General features: G+C 35.5%; 4 protein-coding genes across 5 annotated transcripts; 3 read left to right on the forward strand and 1 right to left on the reverse strand.

Annotated features, from left to right (window-relative positions):
* The first annotated feature begins 335 nt into the window (after positions 1 to 335).
* On the forward strand, positions 336 to 6717 carry LOC125597400 (serine/threonine-protein kinase WAG1). The gene has a single exon (XM_048772129.1). It carries the CDS (start codon positions 4663 to 4665, stop codon positions 6139 to 6141), a length of 1479 nt encoding a protein of 492 aa, XP_048628086.1. The 5' UTR covers positions 336 to 4662; the 3' UTR covers positions 6142 to 6717.
* Positions 6718 to 16925: 10208 nt separating this feature from the next.
* Positions 16926 to 18987, forward strand: LOC125597394 (F-box protein At1g53790-like). Of its 2 annotated transcripts, XM_048772120.1 has the most exons (4): positions 16927 to 17066; positions 17249 to 18508; positions 18599 to 18673; positions 18748 to 18987. In XM_048772120.1, exons 2-4 carry the CDS (start codon positions 17343 to 17345, stop codon positions 18806 to 18808), a joined length of 1302 nt encoding a protein of 433 aa, XP_048628077.1. In that variant the 5' UTR covers positions 16927 to 17066; positions 17249 to 17342; the 3' UTR covers positions 18809 to 18987. The 2 variants fall into 2 exon arrangements, with proteins under 2 accessions (XP_048628076.1, XP_048628077.1); XM_048772119.1 differs by having other exon boundaries at positions 16926 to 17066; positions 18599 to 18987.
* Positions 18988 to 19208: 221 nt separating this feature from the next.
* LOC125597401 (26S proteasome regulatory subunit 7-like) lies at positions 19209 to 20544 on the reverse strand (the record flags this gene model as incomplete). Its single annotated transcript, XM_048772131.1, has 4 exons — positions 19209 to 19789; positions 19862 to 20055; positions 20112 to 20293; positions 20389 to 20544. Coding segments are annotated over 4 exons (693 nt in total), but the record flags the coding sequence as incomplete, so codon positions are not given.
* A 314-nt stretch (positions 20545 to 20858) lies between these two features.
* LOC125597402 lies at positions 20859 to 22291 on the forward strand. The gene is made up of 3 exons (XM_048772132.1): positions 20859 to 21603; positions 21686 to 22182; positions 22229 to 22291. The coding sequence occupies exons 1-3, from the start codon at positions 20859 to 20861 to the stop codon at positions 22289 to 22291; spliced, it is 1305 nt and encodes a 434-aa protein (XP_048628089.1).
* Positions 22292 to 23608: the final 1317 nt, after the last annotated feature.

Consider the following 23608-nt stretch of genomic DNA (forward strand, 5'->3'; position numbering starts at 1 on the left):
TTCATAGGTGAAGTTTCAAGAAAATTGTTATAATTTGATTGGTCGATGATTTTTAATTTTTATTTATTTAATTTTGATCTAAATTTTAAGGTAAGTCTAAAATCATTTAACATCACTTGCCATATAATCTACAGAATAACAATTTATGGAAACTGATTCTCGAAATTATAGAAAGATTAATAATGTTTTATTTATTACTTTTAATATTTATAAATTATAAAATATAATGAACGAAATTTTATATAAGATAATTATAATTGTTTTATACTCTACTTGATGAATTATATTCGAATATAATTATATAATAATTATTTTAAATATTAAAAAATTCAAACATGTTTATTAATATTATTTTTAAATTATTTATCGTTGTTTAAAGAATAAATTTATCATAATTTTAAAATAATTTACAGAATGTTATAAATTATTAATAAAATTAAATTTACTTTATATTGAATATTTGTTTATTGTTAAATATTTTTTAGAATTTCTTTTTGATTTATTTTTTCCATCGACACTACTAAAAAGGAAAGCCCTCTAAATACTTACCTTATTTTGTAATTTCGATATATCATTTAATTCATTGATCCCACTATAATAGGAAAGTACCATTGAATACTAATTGCAAGGGAAAACATAATTTAATGACCAATTAACATCACTTTCCAAATGACTTACATAATATTATTAATAACTATTTATGGTAACTAATTGTCGAAAGTATGGTATATAAATCCATTTCATTAATTCAAATAAATATTTTGGATTCCAAATGACTTACATAATATTATTAATAACTATTTATGGTAACTAATTGTCGAAAGTATGGTATATAAAGTTATTTTATCAATTCAAGTAAATATTTTGGTTTATTATTTTATGTAGTCTATAGATATATTAGAATATAAAGTCATTTTATCAAATCAAATAATTTATTTTAATTCATCGATCCCCTATAAAAGGAAAGTAACATTGAATACTGATTGAAAAGGAAAAAATAATTTAATCCCTCTATTAACATTACTTGCGCAACAATATTAGTTAATACATGTAATAATTAGTTTCCTTATTACAAATGGAAAGAATTCTCTTGATTTTGTTGATTGATTTTTTAGAATTTCTTTTTTGATTTATTTTAATCATCGACACTACTAAAAATGAAATCACTTTAATACTTAACTTTTGTGTTTTCTCGATTCAAAGAATATCTTTTTGCGATCATTTCTCTGTTTAATTCATTAAATACTCACTAAATATTTTAGATGTTAGAGAAACGAAATTAATTGACAAGATATTTTCTCTCCTAAAATCATGCATTTAAAACTTAATATTTATGGTGAGACTTGTCAACCAAAATTCTGGTGCAATCTATTAACAAGATATTCCAAAAATAATATTACCTTATAAGTATAAGATTTATTGAGAATTTATTAAAGAATATTCTACTTCTTAGCTTATCATGCAAGCTAAATCAATGAGAAACGTCTACCAATTTACTATAAATAAGACATTCACAGTAGAAGAAACGAAATAATTGAACTTTGTATTCTGAACTTTTAATGTTAATAATGTTCTGAACTTTTTTTTCTTCTTATTTTAGAATATTAAGCTTTTATATTTCATGAGAGCTGATTTTTCTTTTGGTTTATATGCAGATACCCTATTATGACGATTTCTCCACTGAAGCTATATATGATTTGATTGTACACCTCTTTGATATATCATTTCGATATCATCTTTGTTCCTCAATCTGGTAAAAAAATTTTACTCAATTTGATAACATCTCTCAGCTAAATCATTTCAATAGCATTTTTTTGTGCTGCGAATATTTTTCTTTTTTTGATTTGTAGATTTATATTATTGTTTAGAATTATAAGCTTATATATACACATATTTGTTTTTTGGTTTGCTGATTGTGATTTTGTTTTATATTTTTTCAGAGATGATTTGAGAGAAGTGGTCATATTTCAGACCTCTAAGAGTTCACCATTCCGATCCTGCAAAAGATGTGCACTTAGAATGGTATTTTCTCTACTGTACATCAAAATTGGATAATCAATTATATTTTTAAAATATCTATAGTAGGATGGTATTTTCTCTACTGAAATAATATCTTATTTCCTAATCTCATGCTTTAATATTTAAACTTTAAGGACAAGATTTGTTAATTAAATCATTAGTGTAAACTACTCCCGAGATATTCTCTTTTTTATATTTAAAATGTAATTTTAGTAACAATATATTCCATAAATAATCCTAACTTATAGGTAGATACATTTTTAAAATTAATTTGAGAACATTCTATTACATAGTTTATTGTGAAAGCTAAATATTTTAGTAAAGTCTAGCATTTTACTTATCTTTTGTGTTTTCTTGATTCAAATAACTTCTTTTTGAGATCATTTCTCTGTTTAATTCATTAAATACTCACTAAATATTTTAGATGTCAGAGAAACAAAATTAATTGACAAGATATTTTCTCTCCTAAAATCATGCATTTAAAACTTAATATTTATGGTGAGACTTGTCAACCAAAATTCTGGTGCAATCTATTCACGAGATGTTCTCATTTAGCTTTATTAACAAGATATTCCAAAAATAATATTACCTTATAAGTATAAGATTTATTGAGAATTTATTAAAGAATATTCTACTTCTTAGCTTATCATGTTTTTATCAAAAGAAAACGTCAGTAGATCAAATTAATTTTTACATGTTCTTTCAGGCTTGAGTTTATCAGAAGATCAAATTAAGAGTTTATCTTTGGCAGAGATTGAATCAATCATGCGTTTGAACGGAAGCTCATTTACATTGTTTAAGTTTTGAAACGTGTTATCAATAGTATACTCTTCTATTGGTTAAGATGTGGCTTTTGTTAGATTTTCTATTAATTAATTTTTTTTGTTTTACTTTTGTGGAATTCGCGATATTGTAATGTTGTAAATCAATAATAAAGACATTTTTCTCACTATTAATAGGTGAGAGAGAGAGGGAGGGAGAGAGGGAGAGGGAGGGACGGAGAGAGAGAGGGAGGGGAGAGAGAGTGGGAGAGAGGGAGAGAGAGGAGAGAGGGAGAGAGAGGGAGAGAGAGGGAGAGAGAGAGAGATTAGTGTTTACGGTATATCCAAAAGTTTTGAGTTTATTGTTTAAGATTTATCCGGTAAAGCCAAAGGGTTAGAGTATACTCAAGGGTTTAAGGTTTACCAAGAGTTTAGAGTTTAAAAATTAATGAATGTAATTTGTATATTTTACAATAAAAAATAAAAATTAACAGCAAAGTAGATTGCATTATATTTTGAATTAAATAATGTTAAAAAGATTTATAGTTTTCAACCACAAATAATGAATCATAACTATGTGATTATTATACATATAATATATATTATGCATATACATGTCATTGTATGTAAAAATTAACTAACCATGTAAAATTAAACTAATCATAATATTAATATCCGCATATGCGATAAAATATCCGCATATGCGATAAAATATCCGCATATGCGATACAATATCCGCAGTCACTCCATAGAGAGCTGGATATTTAATCGCCGAGTTAATAGTAATAGTTTTGATAAGCTGACAGAGTCTGATTCGAAAATCACCGACTGCAATTCGTATCTTCTTTCTGCTCAACCCATTTCTAACATTATTTATTCCATATTTATTACATATTTTGAACTTTTTATTCCATATTTTGAAATTTTTATGTCCTTAATTACATTCTGAAATGGTAAAAGAGGGTTTCAATGGGAATGTAGTGATAATATAAAATATGTTACCTATGAAACTATACACTATTTATTCCAGATTTTGAAAATAAAATATCTTCTTAAACATACAAATTATTTTGGAACGTTGCAATTATACGTACACACAATAAATACCTCTAGATACTGAAGTTACTTTGTTCCATCTCGTCCATGTAAAATATTGAGTACCAACATTTTTTTGTACCTGATGCTTTCTCCCAAAGGCGGTAATATTATGATATAAAATTCGTTACTTATAAAACTATGTACTACTTAGTTAATAATTTGAATATGTTTATGTCCGTACAGAGTGCGGACCGGCCACCTAGTCTACTTTAAACTCTTTTATCATTAGGCCAAGATCACTTAGTTAGAAACTCAAAGTTATATGCCACGCACCCTAGTTTTAAAGGGCAACAAAAAAAAACTTTTATAACAGAAGGACAACAATTGCTTTCTCCATAAATTGTTTCGATATGATATCTTCAATGTTTAGTCTATATATAATGCTTGTTTATATGATTATATCTATGCAATATCTCGTATATTAATGATATTTATTTGATATTTATTCCATTTCGATTTCGAATCATTTTAATTAATTTCTGCTATTATAAATAATGTAATTCATGTTTATGGAATAAGAAAAATCCATGTGTAGCATACCCAGAAATAATGCTAGTTCCTGTCCTTAAATTAAAGAAATGGCCCATTGGGAGGTCAAACCACCATCTCATCTTTGTCATTTCACACAAGTCAACCCTAGTAATTTACTCTAAACCAACATTTTAAAAATTAAAAATCACTAATCAAGTAATTAACCCATCTTCCCTTTATATATATATATAAACTCATCATCACCACCTTCAACCTCCACACACATCTCCAAAGAAACTCTCCATCAGACACAATGGAAGACGACGGTTATTACCTCGAAACCGATCTCGATTTCAGCTTCACCTCCACCGCCACAGACCGGACCTTCACCTCCTCAAGCGCTCGCTCCAGTCTCGCTCGTTCAAGCCTCACCTTAAGCTTCAACGACAGACTCTCCACTGCTACAACACCTTCCACCACCACTTCCGCCGCCGCGACAACGCTCCACCACCGTCGCCAAGATCCTCACTGGACAGCAATCAGAGCCGCGACAACGCTCTCCTCCGATGGACGTCTCCATCTCCGCCACCTAAAACTCGTCCGCCTCCTCGGAACCGGAAACCTGGGCCGTGTATTCCTCTGCCACCTCCGTGACTGCCCAACCCCCACGGCATTCGCGCTTAAAGTCATCGACCGTGATACTCTCACGGCGAAGAAGCTTTCGCACGTGCAAACGGAGGCGGAGATCCTCTCCATGCTAGACCACCCGTTCTTGCCTACACTCTACGCACGTATCGACGCTTCTCACTACACTTGTCTCCTCATTGATTACTGTCCCAACGGAGACTTACATTCCTTGCTACGTAAGCAACCTGGTAACCGGTTACCGGTTTCATCGGTTAGATTCTTCGCCGCCGAAGTACTCGTCGCCTTAGAGTATCTCCACGCTCTCGGTATCGTGTACCGAGATCTCAAACCGGAGAACATCTTGATCCGTGAAGACGGACACATCATGCTCTCAGATTTCGATCTCTGCTTCAAAGCCGACGTCGTTCCCACTTTCCGATCTCGACGTTTCCGGAGAGTTTCGACTCCGCCGTCGTCTCCGAGAAGGTTGAGGAGGAGTCGACGCGGCGGTTGCTGCTTCTCCACGGAGGTAGAGTACGAGAGAGAGGAGATAGTGGCTGAGTTCGCGGCGGAGCCAGTGACGGCGTTTTCTAAGTCGTGCGTTGGAACTCACGAGTATCTAGCGCCGGAGCTCGTCGCCGGAAACGGACACGGAAGCGGCGTAGACTGGTGGGCGTTTGGGATATTTCTCCACGAGATGTTACATGGAACAACGCCGTTTAAAGGTGCGACCAAAGAACAAACCCTGCGCAAGATAGCGTCGAGTGATGACGTGGCGTTTCCGTTGGAGTTGGAGGAAGAGGGAATAAGAGAAGCGAAGGATTTGATTCAGAAGCTGTTGGTGAAGGATCCAATGAAGAGACTAGGTTGCGCCAGGGGTGCGCAGGATATCAAAAGGCATCCGTTTTTCGAAGGGATCAAGTGGCCGTTGATTAGAAACTATAAGCCGCCGGAGATTCGAGGTCTGGTGAAGAAGTCGACGAAGGCACATGCTTGTCACGTGACTGCTGTGTCATCGCCACGTAGGAGGAAGTGGTTGTGGTGGGCCTTATCGAATTTACTGCGAAGTAAAAGCTTGAAAGGGAGTAACAGTAAGATCCAGAGCAACAATAATTACTATCATTATGTGGGTAAAAGCTATAACGCGAGTCGCAAACGCGTTTAAGGCGTTTCCCTTTTCAAAAATCTCATAGGTAGAAAAGCGTGGATGGAGGAGCTATACAATGGAGAGCGCAAATTAGCAAGCCTGATCATTTTGGATTTACACAATTGTAGCTTATTGATTATGAAGTTCGTACAAAGAAGTTTTAGAAACCAATTGGCTTTCTATTTATGTTTTGTATTGACACAACTGTAGCTCATTGTTTATGAAACTCATACAAGAAGTTTTAAAAACCAATTGCCTTTCGATTTATGATTTGTCCCTAATGTTTGTCTTGCACAATTTTAACCCATAAGTAAAGCAAAAACTCAAAGGCTTTATTAATCCATTAGCCCATTATGAACACTACACTACATCTTCACAATACAAAACAATTTCTTAGAGCTTATTTTAGATTCAAAAGCACAATAATTTTTATTTTTATCATTTTGTAACACAAAATACTATTTCACCTTCGTTATTTTAGTTGTGCAGCTATTAAAAGTTTTTTAAAATTATTATTGAATCCAATAAATTAAGATAATGCAGATAATTTGAGAAAACAATTACATATGAATAAAATATTAACTCCATACTATGCATGAGAATATTTTTTATTACAAAAGACCAAATTTCAGTTATATATAACTAAAATTACATGACTATTGTAACTTTGATTTTAGAGAAAAACTAGAGTTTGACCCGTGCATCCGTACGGGTGTTTAGTTTAGTAAAATAGACATATATATTTTTTACAATACAAAATATAATAGTTGTACAAACATACATTCATATGGGTATTTATTCGATTTGTAATTGTGATAAATTGACTATTTTTACTGTGTGTAATTTGTTGATTCTCATATTATGGTAGAATACAAAACAAATAAAAAATATATTATATAATATATTTGTCGATTTATATTTTTGACTACAGTAACCATTTTGATGTATTTATTTCTAAATTAGAGTACCAATTATTATGTTTATATATATTAATAAATCTATATTTTAAAAATTAAATGTATCATGTTTTAGTAACATAGATATATATGTCTCTAATTTTTTTTATATGCCAAATAAATTTCTCTTTTACTTTCATTTTTGAGAAAATATTAAATTGAAATTTATTTGTTGTATTCTTATAATTAAATTTATATGTGTGAATTGTATTAATCATCAAATTATTTAATATATATTTTCAAAATAACTTTATATATTTTAATAAAAATATCTATAGTTTATATTTTGCATGTGAAATAAAATAATTATATATATGAATATATCTATAACATTTAAAGTTTGTAGATACATTTTAAATAATTTTTTTTAGTTTTATTGTAAAATTTGGTTACAGAATAATCCGGTTAGAAAATAATCGTAAGTTTCGTACGTTTGGTTAGAAAAGAATTTAACAAAATAAATGATTTGTAGTTAATCAATTAAGTGTGAAGTTTGGATAGCAAAAAATCTAACAAAATAAATGATTTGTTGTCAATTAATTAATAATTATTAATTAGGTAGCGCATGTAGTTATTAGAATGAAAAAAAAATTTCTAATACTTACTTCACTTTTAATAATATAAATATATTAAAATAGATATTTTGATTATATTGAATATATGGAGAGCGTAAAAAAGATATAATATTCATTGAACAAATGGACGATGTTTGTATATGTTTTCTTAGTGTTCATATGTTGATCTCGTGTGGTTAAAATGATTTTTTCACTTATTACGTCATTTTTTTTACACTATAGTATAAATATATATAAAAATTGGATTGTAAATTACAACTGATTCATGATATGATTATTAAAGTACAAACTAATTAATCATCTTCTTCGTGAAAAAAATTGTCTCAACTGATTCATGTTTTGATATTCCTTATTGTTTAGATTTGCTTAAATTATTGTTGCCATGTTTTTAGTTAAAAATCAATTTAGTAAAATGCATTAATAAAACAGGAAAGACAAAGAATATCGTTTGTTAGGTTTTAGATGAATATACATAAATAAATCAGTAACACACATTTATCATTTGATTAACCACAAACATATAAAACTAAGTTGTTTTTTCTTTTCAAAAAAAATTGCAATGATCTTAATTAATTCGCTAAACGCAAAAATTAGTTTGAAGCTTTTCACTTCTTTATGTTTCTTTCTTCAGGTCTTTTCTTTTTTTTCTCTTTCTTAACTTCCAACATATAGTATTTTTGGTCTTGTCACATTCAGTATTCCAACTGCAAACAAAATTTTCTTTACAAATCCAATCCAATTAAACAATAAAAAAACAACATGTAACAGAGAGACTATTTTACGAAATCAAATCATGAGATAGTATCAATACAATCAGTACCCAAACTATTTCACTGTGCGTTTTCGTACATGATCTATCAAAAAAATTGAAATCAATACCTAGACTTATGTAAAACGGCTTTTACATAACTACGACTGACAACATGTCAGGTAACCAGTGATCTAATAGGTTATTATGCTGATGTGACACTGAGTTACAGGTAGAAACTTAAAACGGTGTCGTTTCAATTTTTTTTTAAAAAGGGTTTTCCCTGGAATTAAACCTTGGGCTATAGTTTTAACCTGTAAATCCTAAAATATTTGTGCTAAATCATAAACCCTAAACCAATACAATACATAAGTGAAAGGGATTCTCGAGCACTTCGTGCACGTTTGTGCACCATAAAATTTTTTGCTTCTGAAATATGTTGGAGTGAGAAGTAAGAAAAAACACCTTACAATGTTGAATTTTCACCAAAAGAGACGCAAAAACCAGTCAGAAATATTTGAAATTATAAGAACTACTAAAATATTTAGAGAAATTTGGAAAAAGAGAACAAATTAACTATACTATTGTCCCCTTAGAATGCTTATACTAATCTTTGTCTCCTTAGTACTAAAAAAAAATCAAATCCAGTTTTGCCCTCGTAATTAGATTTATAAATATAAAGGTTATAATGTAAAAACATAAGTAATTTCCAAATTGAGTTATAATATGATATACTAAATAAAGTTAAAAAATCAAAACCCAATCGTCCCCAACATCTCTCCGTCGAACGTCGAGAAAGGCGATTCTCGTGGTCGCCATCAACGTCTTCCGTCCGGCGCGTTTTGGTTCGCCGGTGAACTCTTAGTTGTCGTGCCATCTTTCTTTCCTTCTTCTTCCTTCCTCTGTGGTAGTTTTCTGTTTTCAAGACGCTTATTTTCTCAAACTTTGTTTTCTCTATGAACCCTAACTGAACTTGTTTTCTCCAACAGCGTAAATGACTGTTGGCACGAGGCGGACGAAGCTTTCATCACTGATTAAGAACAAGTAGGTGTTCGATTTTCATCTCGGTTCCTCTTTTCCCAAAATTAAAGGTTCGATTTTGAGATCCCCTTTTTTATTCGATTTGGTTTAGTGATTTTGTTGATGTGCATGTATTAATAAAAGCTTCGATTGGCTTAGAAATTCAAATTGTGAAAGTCCATTGTTTGAGCTTAGACAATGATAAGTTCCGATGATAATGTAAGAGTTCTACGAGTGCATTTTTAGATAATAACCAGTCTTAAGGTTGAATTTTATTTTGGTGGTGATTGAATTTTTAAAAAGTAAATCGATTTGTAGTTTTGGGTTGAGTTCATTGTGAATTTTATGCACTATTTTACATGTATAATGGTTTGATTGTAGTTTTCGGTTGAGTTGATTGTTAGTTTTATGAATTTAAACAAAACATCTTAATATTGAGTATCTTTATGTCTCTCGTAAGCGTTTGGAAGTGAGTAAATCGGGTATAGTTGGGTAGCTTTGACTCTGTGACTTTGCCGAGTCTGCAGATTCACTAACAAGTTGATGTTTTTGATTTCGTGTTTTATAGGAATGGCTTACCAGTTTCCAAAACGCATTCTTGAAGAAGGAGCTGAGACCCAGATTGATAAGATTAACAATACGTGTAGGCGTCGGACGTTGGATATGGTGAGGAGTGTTCTCAAGGATGAGTATGAGGAAGTTTTGCAAGACCCGGTCTTTGGTCCGATTCTGGCAATCCTAGAGAACAAGCTCCTGTACTCAGGGAAGATTATTCACAGCTTCATATGCAAGCAACTCAAGGTTTCCAAGCTTCACGAGCTGTGGTTTGTATTCGAAAGGAGGCCTCTTAGGTTTTCACAGCAAGAATTTTATGCTGTGACTGGACTCAAGTTCAAGGATGAACCTGACATAGACTTTGAAGATTGGGAGGATGATAAGGGGTTCTGGAGCAGGGTTTTGAAGCAGAACAAGAAGATCAGCTTATTGAGTATAAGGACTGAGCATCTTGAAGTCTGTAACAAGTGGACGTATGTGGACAGGGTGAGGCTAGTGTATCTTTGTATTATCCAAGGATACCTCATAGCTAAAGATGATTGAGTTTCTATCCCTCTAGAATATATTCGCTTGGTGATGGATTTTGGTAAGATGAGGATGTTTCCTTGGGGTCTTCACGCATATGATGAGCTGATTGATTCAATACGCAAAGCAACGAAAGATCTACATTTGAAGAACAGTTACGTGTTGGATGGATTCTCCATTGCGTTTCAGATATGGGTTATGGAGGCAATCCCCGACATTGGTACTATGGTGGGTCAAAAGCTCAACAAAAACATTACCAAAGTGAGATGTCGGAATTGGAAAGGAAGTGGGAAAGTGTCTTATGAAGATATCAGTAGCCTAGAGTCGCACTTCGATAAGGTAATTAGCTTTCTTCTATTTATAATCTGTTCAGTCATCAAAAACATTAAGTTTGTTGTTTCGGTTTGTTCTTGTCAGGGAGAGTTGTTCCCTTTTATATCTGCTTCTGGGAACTCGGATTTGATTGATAGTGATCAGTTCTTCAGGGAAGATGAGAAGCATGACGAAAGAGTTGGACGTATTGTTGCTCTGATCAATGCCAAACAAGATTGGTCAGAATTCGACTGGGAAGTTCACGCTTTGCCTCGAAGTGTGGAGCTGTCTGATTCAGAAGAGGGTGTTGATGTTGGAGATGTCACAGAAACCCATGTGGAGGAACCGTCACTTGTAGAGGAACCGGCTGTTGTTGCAAGAAGGGGCAAGCGTAAGGTAAATGATCGTGGTGCCGAGACCCGAAAGAAACAATTGCTTTGTCAACGGGCGGCTGAACATAACAGTGGTATCTCCGGTCAGATGAAGACTTTCATTGAAGGATTATTCACCTCTTTAAAAGAGGTGGTGCAGAAAGACATCCAAAAGCGTTTTGACAAGGTCGACAAAGAGATGGCTCAACTCAAGGAAGTGGTGTCTAAGATCTCGGGTCCGTCAGATACAATGGGAAAAGAAAGAGCCACTGACATTCTGTGTCCTTCAGCAACAATGGAGAAAGACCAATTCCGAGAAACATCACAGAGTCTGTCGCCTTTAGCAGCAAAGGAAAAAGGCAAAGGCAAGGCAGATGAGACTGGAGTTCCTCCTACGGTTCGTCGTAGCCCTCGGCCAAGAAAGGTAACCACAAAATGAAGCTTTGTAGTATGTCAGGAGAAATTGCTTGTGTTTTAATTTTCTCTTGACTGTTGTGTACTGTCTTTGGTATTTGCTTGTAACATCGGATTGTAATGTATTTTGTTGTTTGATATGAAGCGAACTGATGACTATGACTTGTTTAATTGACTCTATTGTAATATAGTTTTTTTTCTGTGGTTTGCCTCTTTTCTTCTGTTCTTGTATGTTTTAGCTATTAATATTATGTTTGGTGTTATTAACAGGAGATTGAAACTGATGATATGTTGGATTTTTTGAAAAATCTGTCACAATCATCGAAAAATAAAGATATGGGGACCCAAGAGTATTTACAAGACGCTGTGGGTAACCTTTCTCAAGCATCACATGTTAGAGGTTTCGATCCCTCACAAAAAAGCTCAGCTGAAGAAGCCGTAGAAATTAGTACTCCTTTATCATCATCTAAGCCTGCGGATTACAAAACACTCAGTCTCAAAGATACAGACTTACATGAGGACCGGGTGAACGACATAGATTATTCATTAGTTTTTGTCCCTGAGGACTCATGGGTAAAATTAAGGGAGTGGTGTTCAACTTCCAAACAGTAAGTTTTTGGCGTGCCTTACTGTATTAAATTCAAACACCTTTTAACTATGTTTTGTATTGCAGGCACCTCAAAATTGGACCTTCTGTCTACACAAGTGAGTTAGCAAAACGTGTAATGGGACCTGCAGTGTGGCTAAAGAACGATGTGAGTTATAAAAAAGTCTGTTCTAATTTTTTGTACACCAACTTACTAATTTTGTATCATTACTTTCAGGAAATTGATGCTATGTTGTACTTATTTCGCGAGAGAACTTCTTTGGGACGATGGAATCAATCCAAAGTAGCCTTCATGAGCTGCATATTCAGTAATCAAATGAAGAATTCTTACATAGATTTCAAGAAAGACAGGAAAGGTTTCAAAGTGCAAGGACTGCTCCACCAGTACGGAATTGGTGAACTTCCTGCACACGGACGAACATGACTAATGTGGGATCTCGATGTGAGTCGCATGTACGTGCCTCTTCTTGTTCACGGTAACCACTGGATCTCTATGTGTGTGAATTTTGTTACTCGTTCAATAGAGGTCTTTGACTGTGGAGGAATGAAACACAACAAGGACTTGGAGCCATTTGCACATCTCATCCCTAGAATTGTCAAAGCTGTGCAGTCTTCGAAGAGTAAACTAATCGTCAAGCCATATGATGTCACTTACGCCCCAATGCCCTTCCTAAACAAGACTAGCAGTGATTGTGGAGTATATGCGCTGAAACAAATTGAATGCCATCTTCTAAGCATGGACTTATCATTAGTGAATGACGACAACATTCGTGAAGCTCGCCTCAAGATTGCGTGTGACCTGTGGGAAGCTGCTAATGATCCTGTCATTATTTTGAGAATGTCACAGTTTATTCCTCCGAAGACCACGACAGATCCTGTAGTTACAATTTTATGAGGCTATTACCATTATGACTAGCATTATATTTGAATCTCTTGTTTAGTATTGTATTTGAATCTCTAGTTTAACAACGACTCTGTTTTTTAGTTTCATTTCTCTCTATGTTTTTGTTCTTATTTGAATATTTGTACACAATAACAAACCAGACCCTAAATGTAACTAAACTAAGCCTTATCAGACATCAAACCCTAACTATACCCTAAATGAAACCTAACTAGACTACAAAGCACGATATCAAACTAGACACTAAATGAAACTAAACAAAGCCACACACGATATCAACCCCTAACAATACCCTAAACGAAACAAAACTAATCCATATACGATATCAAACCTACCAAGACTACAAATCTCCCATCATAATAATCAATACAAATCTTAATAACAAAACACATGCAAGTAGACCCTAAAACTTGACCCGATTAAAACCATGATTTGCCCTAAAAATAAACTTATATAAGACCAATGGCGAGAAACTCTACTTATCTCATCTTTAATTTCTAATCTCCTTCGTTCACTCTTCAAAAAAACGAACATGATTAACAATGGAGGGATTCCTTCCAGATGCTGGTGTGGGAAAGGGATTGTCACTTATGTTTCAAGAACAGAGGAAAACCCATACAGACGTTTCTTCAGATGTGAGATTGGTTTACAGGTAATTCTGATAAATAATTACTTCCCTAATTACTTTTCATTCTTCCAAGTCGCAATTGACGTTTTATGTTTCGATTTAGAGAAAGAAAGAACAACATCTTTTTAAGTGGGTCGATGAGGCTCTCTTTGACGAGATTCAAAGGATGGATGAACAACACTCGAGAATGGCCAAAGAAATTGACGATCTGAGAAGTTCATTGAACAAGACAGTGCTAGAAGAAGTTACGAAGCAAAAAAATTTGGCAGATGTAGGTTGTTTAGGATCCATGCTCAGTATTTTATGTCTGTGTTCGAAACGTGATTAATATTGTAACATGTCTCTGATTTTACATTGAGAAGATCGAATCAGATTGATATTCTATTTTCTTTTGATAATCAAATAACTTGCATAAAACGAAGCAAATACTGGATTTTAACACAAAACATAAAATGAGTTCAACATAAAAAATCCAAGTTCGAGATGAAACAAAGATAATACTAGAAACAACTCTGAAACATAACTCGCCTAAACAGAATGGCTTGAATATTATATTGCTCTATCACATGTTGACCTATTGTGACCAACAATACCACATCGACTGCATTTGCGACGGATAGAGCGTTGAGTGATTTTTGACGAACGGATCTTGTCTTCAACTGTCTCGTACCTGCGTTTCTTTCTCCTACCTGCACCTCTTCTACTCTCTGGAGGAAGCACTTTTGCTTGCTTAACGTGAGATGGGACAATCCATGAATCTTCCGGAACAGTAATAGGATTTATGGTTTCCTCATACACCGATCTCCATGAAGCAGTGGTATACATGTCATCAGTAAGTGTGTGCGCTTGTTTGCCTACACTGAAAGCTGCTTTTATGGCGTGCCTGCATGGGATTTTCATCAAAAGCTAAACTCTGATCATCAGCAATGACAACATTAAGTTGTCTCATAAACCATTCCCACGAGCGGTCATTCTCTGAGTCGACAACTCCAAATGCAATAGGATATAGGTTCGAGTTACCATCTAAAGTAGTAGCTACCAGTAACACTCCTTTGTATTTGCTCTTCAAAAAAGTCCCATCCACAACAATAACTTTTCGAATGCCAGCATAAAAACCGCGAATAGACTGACCATATGAGATGAAAAGGAATTTGAATCGCCCATCGGTATCAGTTTCATAAAATGTGTGTGTTCCTGGATTAGCTTCCTTCATCATTTGCAAGTATTTGGGAATTTTTTCATAACCCTTCTCTGGAATTCCTCTCACAGCATTTACTGCATACTCACGTGCATCCCAAGCTAAAGAGTAGGATATCTCAACTCCATGATCATCCCGCATAAACTGGATGATATCATTAGGTTTCGGCCCTTCCTTGACACTTTCGTACTTATGCATAATGAGACTACCAACTGATTTTGATGAAACTGTCCGAACAGAGTGATTCCTTGATGATGGAGAACATGAATGATCAGGTACATACTTTTTGATGATAAAATATGAAGAACCTGTTAATCCCTCTGCGCGAACACGCCAGCCGCAATCATCATCCGCGCAACGAACGTACCAAACTCTTTTATCCGATTTGCCAACCTTGTAGTCGAAATTATGTTTCATTGCACATATTTCCATTGTTGCCTTCAAAGCGTTTTTTGTAGTAAAATGTTGACCCTTCTTCACCACATCAAGGAGAGAAAAACGAACTGTCTTTACATTGATCATATCTTTTTCACGGTTGCAATCATCATCACTTTCATCCACCTCAACATCTTCTTCTGGAACTTCAAACGACATAGGCTGTTTCTGTCTGTTAGGCGACTCAGTAGCTTCTTCATTCAAATTCAAATCGACTTTGATATTGCTAGGCTCGGCCTTAGATCGAATACACACAGATAACCGCGTCGAAGCTTTGTTCTTCACATAGGTGAGAAAATTTTTGAGTTGCCGATCATTGGTGATGAATACAGGTGGTGAGTCGATGCCTATGACCAAATCAGAAGGTAAGTAACTGAGCTCGATATTGACCATGTTTACATCGATTCCAAAGTCTTCACAAACCATAACTCTTAGGTTGTCAAAGGTTTTGCTTGTGTCCAAAGTAAGTAATCTACCTCCTTTTACTTCATCAACAAGAAATCTCCATCCACTTCTTTTGGACGATTTCCACAAACCAGAAGAAGCATAGATGTGCATCTTCTTATGTTAGAGAGACAAAATTTTGGAAAAACTAGGAAAAGATGAAGCCCCCAACTAGGAAAAGAAGAAGCCCCACGATGCAAATCCAAAATCAACGTGGTAACGATGAAGATTTACATTTAGGCAATATTATTTTAAAAAGGAAATAAAAAGATTTAATAGATTTAGGGAATATTTTTGTAACTGTTTTTTCCTTAATTTTCGGATTTTGTTTAAAAATCTTGTAGAACATACATTCTACCATGTTAGAAAAAAGATGAACACGTAGATAGGAAATACTGTATTTATAGATAAAAGAAGACATCGTAGATTGTATGTTCTCTCAAGGCAGATATAAGAATATTTAGTATGTCTTATGATCTACCAAAAATACAGAACATAGAAAGAACTGTATAATTTGTTTTCTTCCACACTAGATGTATATGTTTCTGGTGTATTATGGATTCTTCGTTGGTACATCATTGTGTTCGCAGTGTATAATGCACTCTACGGATGGTAGATCAATGTGTCTTACCTAGATTGCATTTTCTAAATCTCAGTAGATGGTAGATCTGACAATCTAACTCTTTTTTCCCATTTTTGAACTTAACATTCTAACAATTTTTTGAATACAAAAATATTTTTCGTATATGCACATGCTTAACTACTTCATGTTTTATATTTTTAAAATTTTTTTAACATGGTAAATATAATGATATGAATTTTTATTAATAAAAAGGGTAGTGAAAGTCAAAATGTGGAAAAATATGATTTTGTACTAAGGGGACAATAGTATAGTTAATTTGTTCTCTTTTTCCAAATTTCCCAAATATTTATTACAAGCCGGTTTGATACCTTTTAATTCCGTCAATTCGTTTTAGTTGAGGAAATTTGGTCAGGCCTAGGTCTAATTGAATCATAGCCGGAAAAAATTAGAAAGAAGTCGAAGTTTGTTCAGGCGTAATTTAATGATAGCCGAAAAAGTTGTTTAGAAAGAAATCATGTGTATTAGGCCCAACTTTATAACTGGCCCGAGCTTGTCGGGAAAAGGACGCCGCATGGAGCCTAAAATAAAATAAAACAAAAATAAGACCTAAATCATATTCAGAACAAGCTCTCCCTACCTACATCTCTTCTCTCTCGATCGACTTTGTTCAGGTTCGTCTCTCATCAATTCTATCACAGTTTACGGTTGATTATACAGTACAAAGTTTTATTTATGAAAAAGAAAAATAACTGATGCATAATACATCAAAATTTAGGTCTTAACTTTTTGTGTAATTGATTCGCTGTAGTAACTGTAGTTTTGATCTCTGTACTTTTTTTTTTATTACTGTTAGGTTGTAGTTTGAATCTGGCTGGTCTTTGAGATTTTTGGGTGCTGCTGCGTTCAGTTACGGCTTACAAAGATTTTTAAGTGATTGTAAGGGCCCCATGAAAAATCTAAGGCAGCTTTACTTGGAAGCTCAAGGAAGACAATGTCCGAACTTAGGAATAGATTTGCCATTGGATCTCGTCATGGAGATTTTGTCGAGAGTTCCAGCAAAGAGTATAAAAAGGTTTTGTTGCGTATCGAGATTGTGGGGATACATACTTGGCCTTCCTTGTTTTACCGAGTTGTTCCTGACCAAGTCTCCGTGTCGTCCACCCCTACTCTTGTTCACCTTTGAAAATAAGGAGAGTATATTCTTCTTCTCTGCACCTCAGCCTCAGAATCCGGGTGATGATTCATCTCTTGTACCTGCTCGTTATAATGTTCACCGCAAGCATTATCCCAAAGATTTTTCAGTTAGAGTTGGTTCTCCTCTTGGTGGATTCATCTGTCGTCAAGATAAGGGGAAAGTAGATACTATAGTTGTTAGTAACCCCGTCACAGGAGAGTCAATATTCTTACCAGAGGTGAAATCCAAGAACATTAATATTCAGATGATACCTTTTTTAGGATATGATCCCATCAACAAACAGTTCAAAGTATTGTGCGTCAAGTTTGGGGATGTCCCAAATACGTCTGATGACCATCAAATTCTGACATTGGGGAATAATAAAAAACATTTATGGAGAACAACCCTATGCAAACCCCATTATCCTAAATCTAATGGAATATGCATTGATGGTATTTTGTATTATTCATCTGGGTTTGATTTGAGGACAACAAGGGTTTCCACCATAGTCTGCTTTGATGTCAGGTCCGAGAAGTTTAGCTTTATCAACATAGATCATCAATGCATGTTTATGACTTGTGCTTGTACTTTGATCAACTACAAGGGTAAATTAGGTGCCCTCCAGTTTACATTATCGAATCTAAGATGTCTTGTGTTTTGGGTTCTTGAGGATGCTGGAAAATGTAAATGGTCCAAGTGTGTCTACACTATACCTCCTTTGTGGAACAACATAGTTGGTCGTTCTGACTTGGACATTGTTGGAGTGACATCTGGAGGTGAAGTTGTGTTGGCCACGATGCATCTGCTTCATCCATTTTACATTTATTACTACAATCCCAAGGGCAATACTTTCATAAGAGTTCTAATCCGAGGTCTGGAAGGGTTTGTACGTGCGAGAGTTTACACTTCTCTAGACTATGCTGAGAATTTGAAACATATGTAAGTCTTGATCAACTTTTGTTTTAAAGCATTGTCTTGTTCAGTATTTCAGTTGATTAGTGTCTGTATTCCATTTTTTTTTGTTTGAAGGACTGAGTATGACAAAGGAGTTAACACAAACATTTACTCTTTAACGGAGGCTATTTCAAGTCAGCTTATGCATCAGTACGCATTATTATATATCTTTATCTTCAAAATTTCGTTTCTTCTTTCACACAAAATTTGTCACTGCTTAACAGAAGAGCATGTTTGAAGAGCCAATGCTTTGGGAGTGAAATACAGTGCACCAAGCCTATTTAGACCCGCCAAGATTGCTTATGCATGTTTAGACATATTCCAGTTATATGTATTCTCCTTTTCTAATAATATACATATATCTGTTTTGTTGTAAATAATACTCTCTTTGGCTGTTTGAACTAGTAAGTTCATATCATTTTGTATAATATATAAAGTAATTAAGAAAAAAAATCAAGATTCGATTCTAATTAATTCATGTTAAATAATTAAGAACCCCATCAAAAGTCAAATTATGTACATACTTTTTCAAACAAGCCAAAATAAATTTGTAAGATCATATGATAATATAATATGTATATAATATTTCCAAGCCTGATGATCAAATCACCGGGAATCAACTTTTGCCTAAAACGTTTTAGGCACGACAGATACTTGGCTCCAGAAATTCACCGGTATGTACGTAGACAACTAATGAGATTAGCCTAATTTTTCCAGCATATAGGACAAGAACTTAATCGTCCGCCAGTGAAGCTTGTTTATAATCCTTTTAGTAAAGGGTTATAAATCAGCAAACTTCAGCTTGAGGAAGCCAAGATACCAAGTAAGAAAATGCCGGAGTCTGATGCATGTTGCCACACTCAGTTATGAAGTTTCCATAAAAAAAGGTAAAGGTTCATATATAGTCCATGATAAGACTAAAATGAGAATTTAAGGAATCAAAAAGTATCGGACATTATTGTAGAACACAACGGAGTTACTGGAACTGAAAAAGGTACTGCAAAAGAGATATCGAGTGTAAGAGAGACACAAAGGATGACGAGTGTTTTCTAAGTTTTATTTGTTTTAGGACATTAGTACAGTCGCTTTCTCTCTCTCTCTCTCTCTAAACGTAATGGGGCATATACTTGGGGGTTGCACTGAACTTCTGATAACCTTTGATTACTTTGTTCACTGCATCCAGAAAGTCTTTCTCAGTCACCGTCTTTCTCCTAGCTCTGATTGCATACATTCCAGCTTCAGTGCACACACTCCTGATATCAGCTCCTGGCAAGAAGAAGAAGAAGAAGATTACACAAAACCACAAGAGAAGAAAATAGTATATCGGAGATGGGTTACCAGTTGAGTTTGGGCAGAGGCGAGCAAGGAGCTCAAAACGGATGTCTCTCTCGCAGTTCATGGTTCTTGTGTGAATCTTGAAGATCTGTGTTCTGCTCTCCAGATCAGGCAAACCAAACTCAACCTTACGGTCAAGACGTCCAGGACGTAGAAGAGCAGGGTCCAGCGTGTCAGAACAGAAGTAACCAATGAGTCTAACGGTATAACTGTGTTGTGTAGTTTACTTAAGGATGGTGATGAGACTGTGGACCTGTTTGTTGCCATAAGAACCTTGATGTTACCACGTGCGTCAAAACCATCAAGCTGATTCACAATCTCAAGCATAGTACGCTGGACTTCATTGTCACCTCCTACACCGTCATCAAATCTAGCACCACCAATGGCGTCAACTTCGTCAAAGAAGACAATGCATGCTTTTTTGGACCGTGCCATCTGCAAAGCGAGTATGCTAAATGACATTTCAGAATATAGCAGCGTTGGCTAGACAAAACACCAGATAGCAAGAAGGAAAGTTGACAGTAAATTACCTGAAACAGTTCACGAACCATCCTAGCTCCTTCGCCGACATACTTCTGAACAAGCTCACTGCCAATAACTCTGATAAAGCAAGCATCGGTTCTGTTGGCAACAGCTCTAGCCAAAAGGGTTTTGCCGGTACCAGGAGGACCGTAGCAGAGAACGTGTTGGAAATAAACATGAAGTTAACTTAGGATCTAAGTTACATCTTTCCTATTTGAGTTAGGATTAGAATAAGTTAATTCCTAAGAGTTTAGGAAAGTTAGTTCCTAAGAGTTTAGGAAATAATATCTCTATATAAGATGCAAGAGTGTTGCATAGATATTAAGAGTTTTGAGAGATTGTGTGAGTGCTTAAGTTTTGAGAAAGTTCTTAAGCTAATAAAGAGAGTTCTTTATATTGTGTTCTTATACAATCTTTAAGATTTTATTTGGTATCAGAGCCAGTACCAAAAAATCGATCAAGAGTTTGATCAAGAATCATGGGAGACTTGGTAACGACGACAACCAAGAAGGATGGAGGTTCATCCATAAAGTGTCCGATGTTAACATCAACGAATTACACCGTATGGGCAATACGGATGAAGATGCTGCTTAGGGTTCATAAAGTTTGGGAAGTGGTCGAGAGCGACTCAACCGAAGGAGACAAGAATGACTTGGCGACAGCTCTCCTCTTTCAATCTATTCCGGAGACTATGATCCTACAAGTTGGAGCACTTGATACCGCAAAGAAGGTTTGGGATGCAATCAAGACCCGGCATGTAGGAGCAGATAGGGTTCGTGAAGCAAGACTACAGACCTTGATGACTGAGTTTGAACGACTAAAGATGAAAGAAACTGATAAGATTGATGACTTCATGGGCAAGTTAACAGAGATATCTTCAAAATCCGCCGCATTGGGTGAAAGTATGAATGAAGCAAAACTCGTAAAGAAGTTCCTTCAAGGGTTACCACGCAAGAAGTACATTCATATAGTTGCTTCACTTGAACAACTTTTGGACTTAAACACCGCGAGTTTTGAAGACGTTGTAGGCCGTTTAAAAGCATACGAGGAGCGTATCATGGCGGAAGAAGAAGAAGAAGAAGATACACAAGAAAATCAGAGCAAACTCATGTACAGCAACACAGAATCTCAAAATTACAGAGATAGAGAAAACAGAGGAGATGGAGGATACAGAGGAAACGGAGGTCACAGAGGAGATGGAGGATACAGAGGTCGCGGTCGAGGTAACCACTACTATGGCAGAGGAAGAGGACGTGGCAGATCTTATTGGGACAGTAGAGATACAACAAACATCATATGTTTCAGATGTGACAAAACGAGGTCACTTTGCAGCAACCTGTCCTGATAGGCTTCTCAAGCTACAAGAGACAACCGAGAGCAAAGATGGAGATGAAACTCACGAAGCTGATGGACTTTTGATGCATGAGGTTGTATTTCTCAACGAACGGAACGTGAAACCTAAAGATTTTGAGTCTAGTACTGATGGAGATAAGATATGGTACTTAGACAATGGAGCGTCTAACCATATGACAGGAAACCGCAGCTTCTTCAGATCTATTGACAACACGATTACCGGGAAGGTCCGTTTCGGAGATGATTCGAGAATAGACATCGAGGGAAAGGGAGCTGTTCTGTTTATCACTCCCAACGGAGAGAAAAAGACCCTTGCGGATGTCTACTACATTCCAAAACTTAAAAGCAACATCATAAGCCTCGGTCAAGCCACAGAATCAGGATGCGATATACGAATGCGAGAAAACTATCTTACACTCCGTGACAAAGATGGTAACTTGATAGTCAAGGCATCAAGATCAAGGAACCGTTTATATAAAGTTGCATTGGAAATAGAAGAACCAACGTGCCTACAACTTCAAAGTCATAGCGAATCCTCACGATGGCATGCTCGTCTAGGTCATCTCGGAACTGATGCGATGAAAACCATGATAGGAAAAGAACTTGTGATAGGAATTCCCAAGCTCAAAGTCGAGAAAGAAACATGTGAGTCTTGTCTGCGTGCAAAGCAAACAAGACATTCTTTCCCAGCGGCTACATCGTATCGAGCCTCCAAGATACTAGAGCTCATTCACGGAGATCTCTGCGGACCGATTACACCATCTACCATAGGGAGGAACAGATACATATTCGTTCTCATAGATGACTACTCACGCTACATGTGGTCTATTACGTTAAAGGAGAAGCGTTCCATGGTTCTTCATCAAGAAGAAGCAAGAGGCGTTCTCCTTCTACTTCGGCAATGTAGATGTAGTCATCGAGATAACCAGGTTTCTTTGAGATTCTATTTGATCTTCGAGGAAGAAACTGCTCTGTTTGCTCTTCATCATCATGATTGCTGTCATCATCCTCGACTGTATCATCTTCTTCATGAGTGATGTCGGCCTGGTTGTCAATAGTAGACTCGTTATCTTTTTCTTCTTGTTGATTCACATGATTACCAAGTGAAATTTTAAACTCTCCGGGCTTCTCTATTACTACACGATCCGTCTTGTTCCACTCCCAAGCTTTGTCTTCATCAAAGACCACGTCCCTGCTCACTACTATTCTCTGGCGTGTGGGATCAAACAGCCTATAAGCCTTAGAGCCTGGCTCGGTTCCAAGGTGCACGAGAGTATGAGACCTATTATCGAGTTTTTTTAAGTTTGTCGCCTCTGTTTTGGCATAAGCAACACATCCAAATATTCTTAGGTGAATAATGTTTGGTTTTCTCCCTTTAAAAGCTTCATACGGTGTTTGTGAGATCAGGGTCTTGGTTGCTATACGATTGATTAAGTAAGTTGAGTGCCTCACAGCTTCTCCCCAAAGATAATTTGGTACCTCCATGTACTTCAAAATGCTTCTTGTCATCTCTAATAGGGTTCTATTTCGCCTTTCTACCACTCCGTTCTGCTGTGGTGTGTAAGGAGCCGTTAAGTGACGTTGTATGCCTGATTCTTCGCAGAACTTTTGAAACTCCAAGCTTGTGAACTCTCCACCTCTGTCTGTCCTCAGCGTCTTGATGGGTATACCAGTTTCACGTTCAACTAATGCCTTGAATCGTTTGAATTTTTCGAACGCTTCTCCCTTTTCCTTTAACGTAATAGACCACATGTAGCGTGAGTAGTCATCTATGAGAACGAATATGTATCTGTTCCTCCCTATGGTAGATGGTGTAATCGGTCCGCAGAGATCTCCGTGAATGAGCTCTAGTATCTTGGAGGCTCGATACGATGT

Source organism: Brassica napus, unplaced genomic scaffold (assembly GCF_020379485.1).
Source record: "Brassica napus cultivar Da-Ae unplaced genomic scaffold, Da-Ae ScsIHWf_1455;HRSCAF=2045, whole genome shotgun sequence".
Taxonomy (NCBI): domain Eukaryota; kingdom Viridiplantae; phylum Streptophyta; class Magnoliopsida; order Brassicales; family Brassicaceae; genus Brassica; species Brassica napus.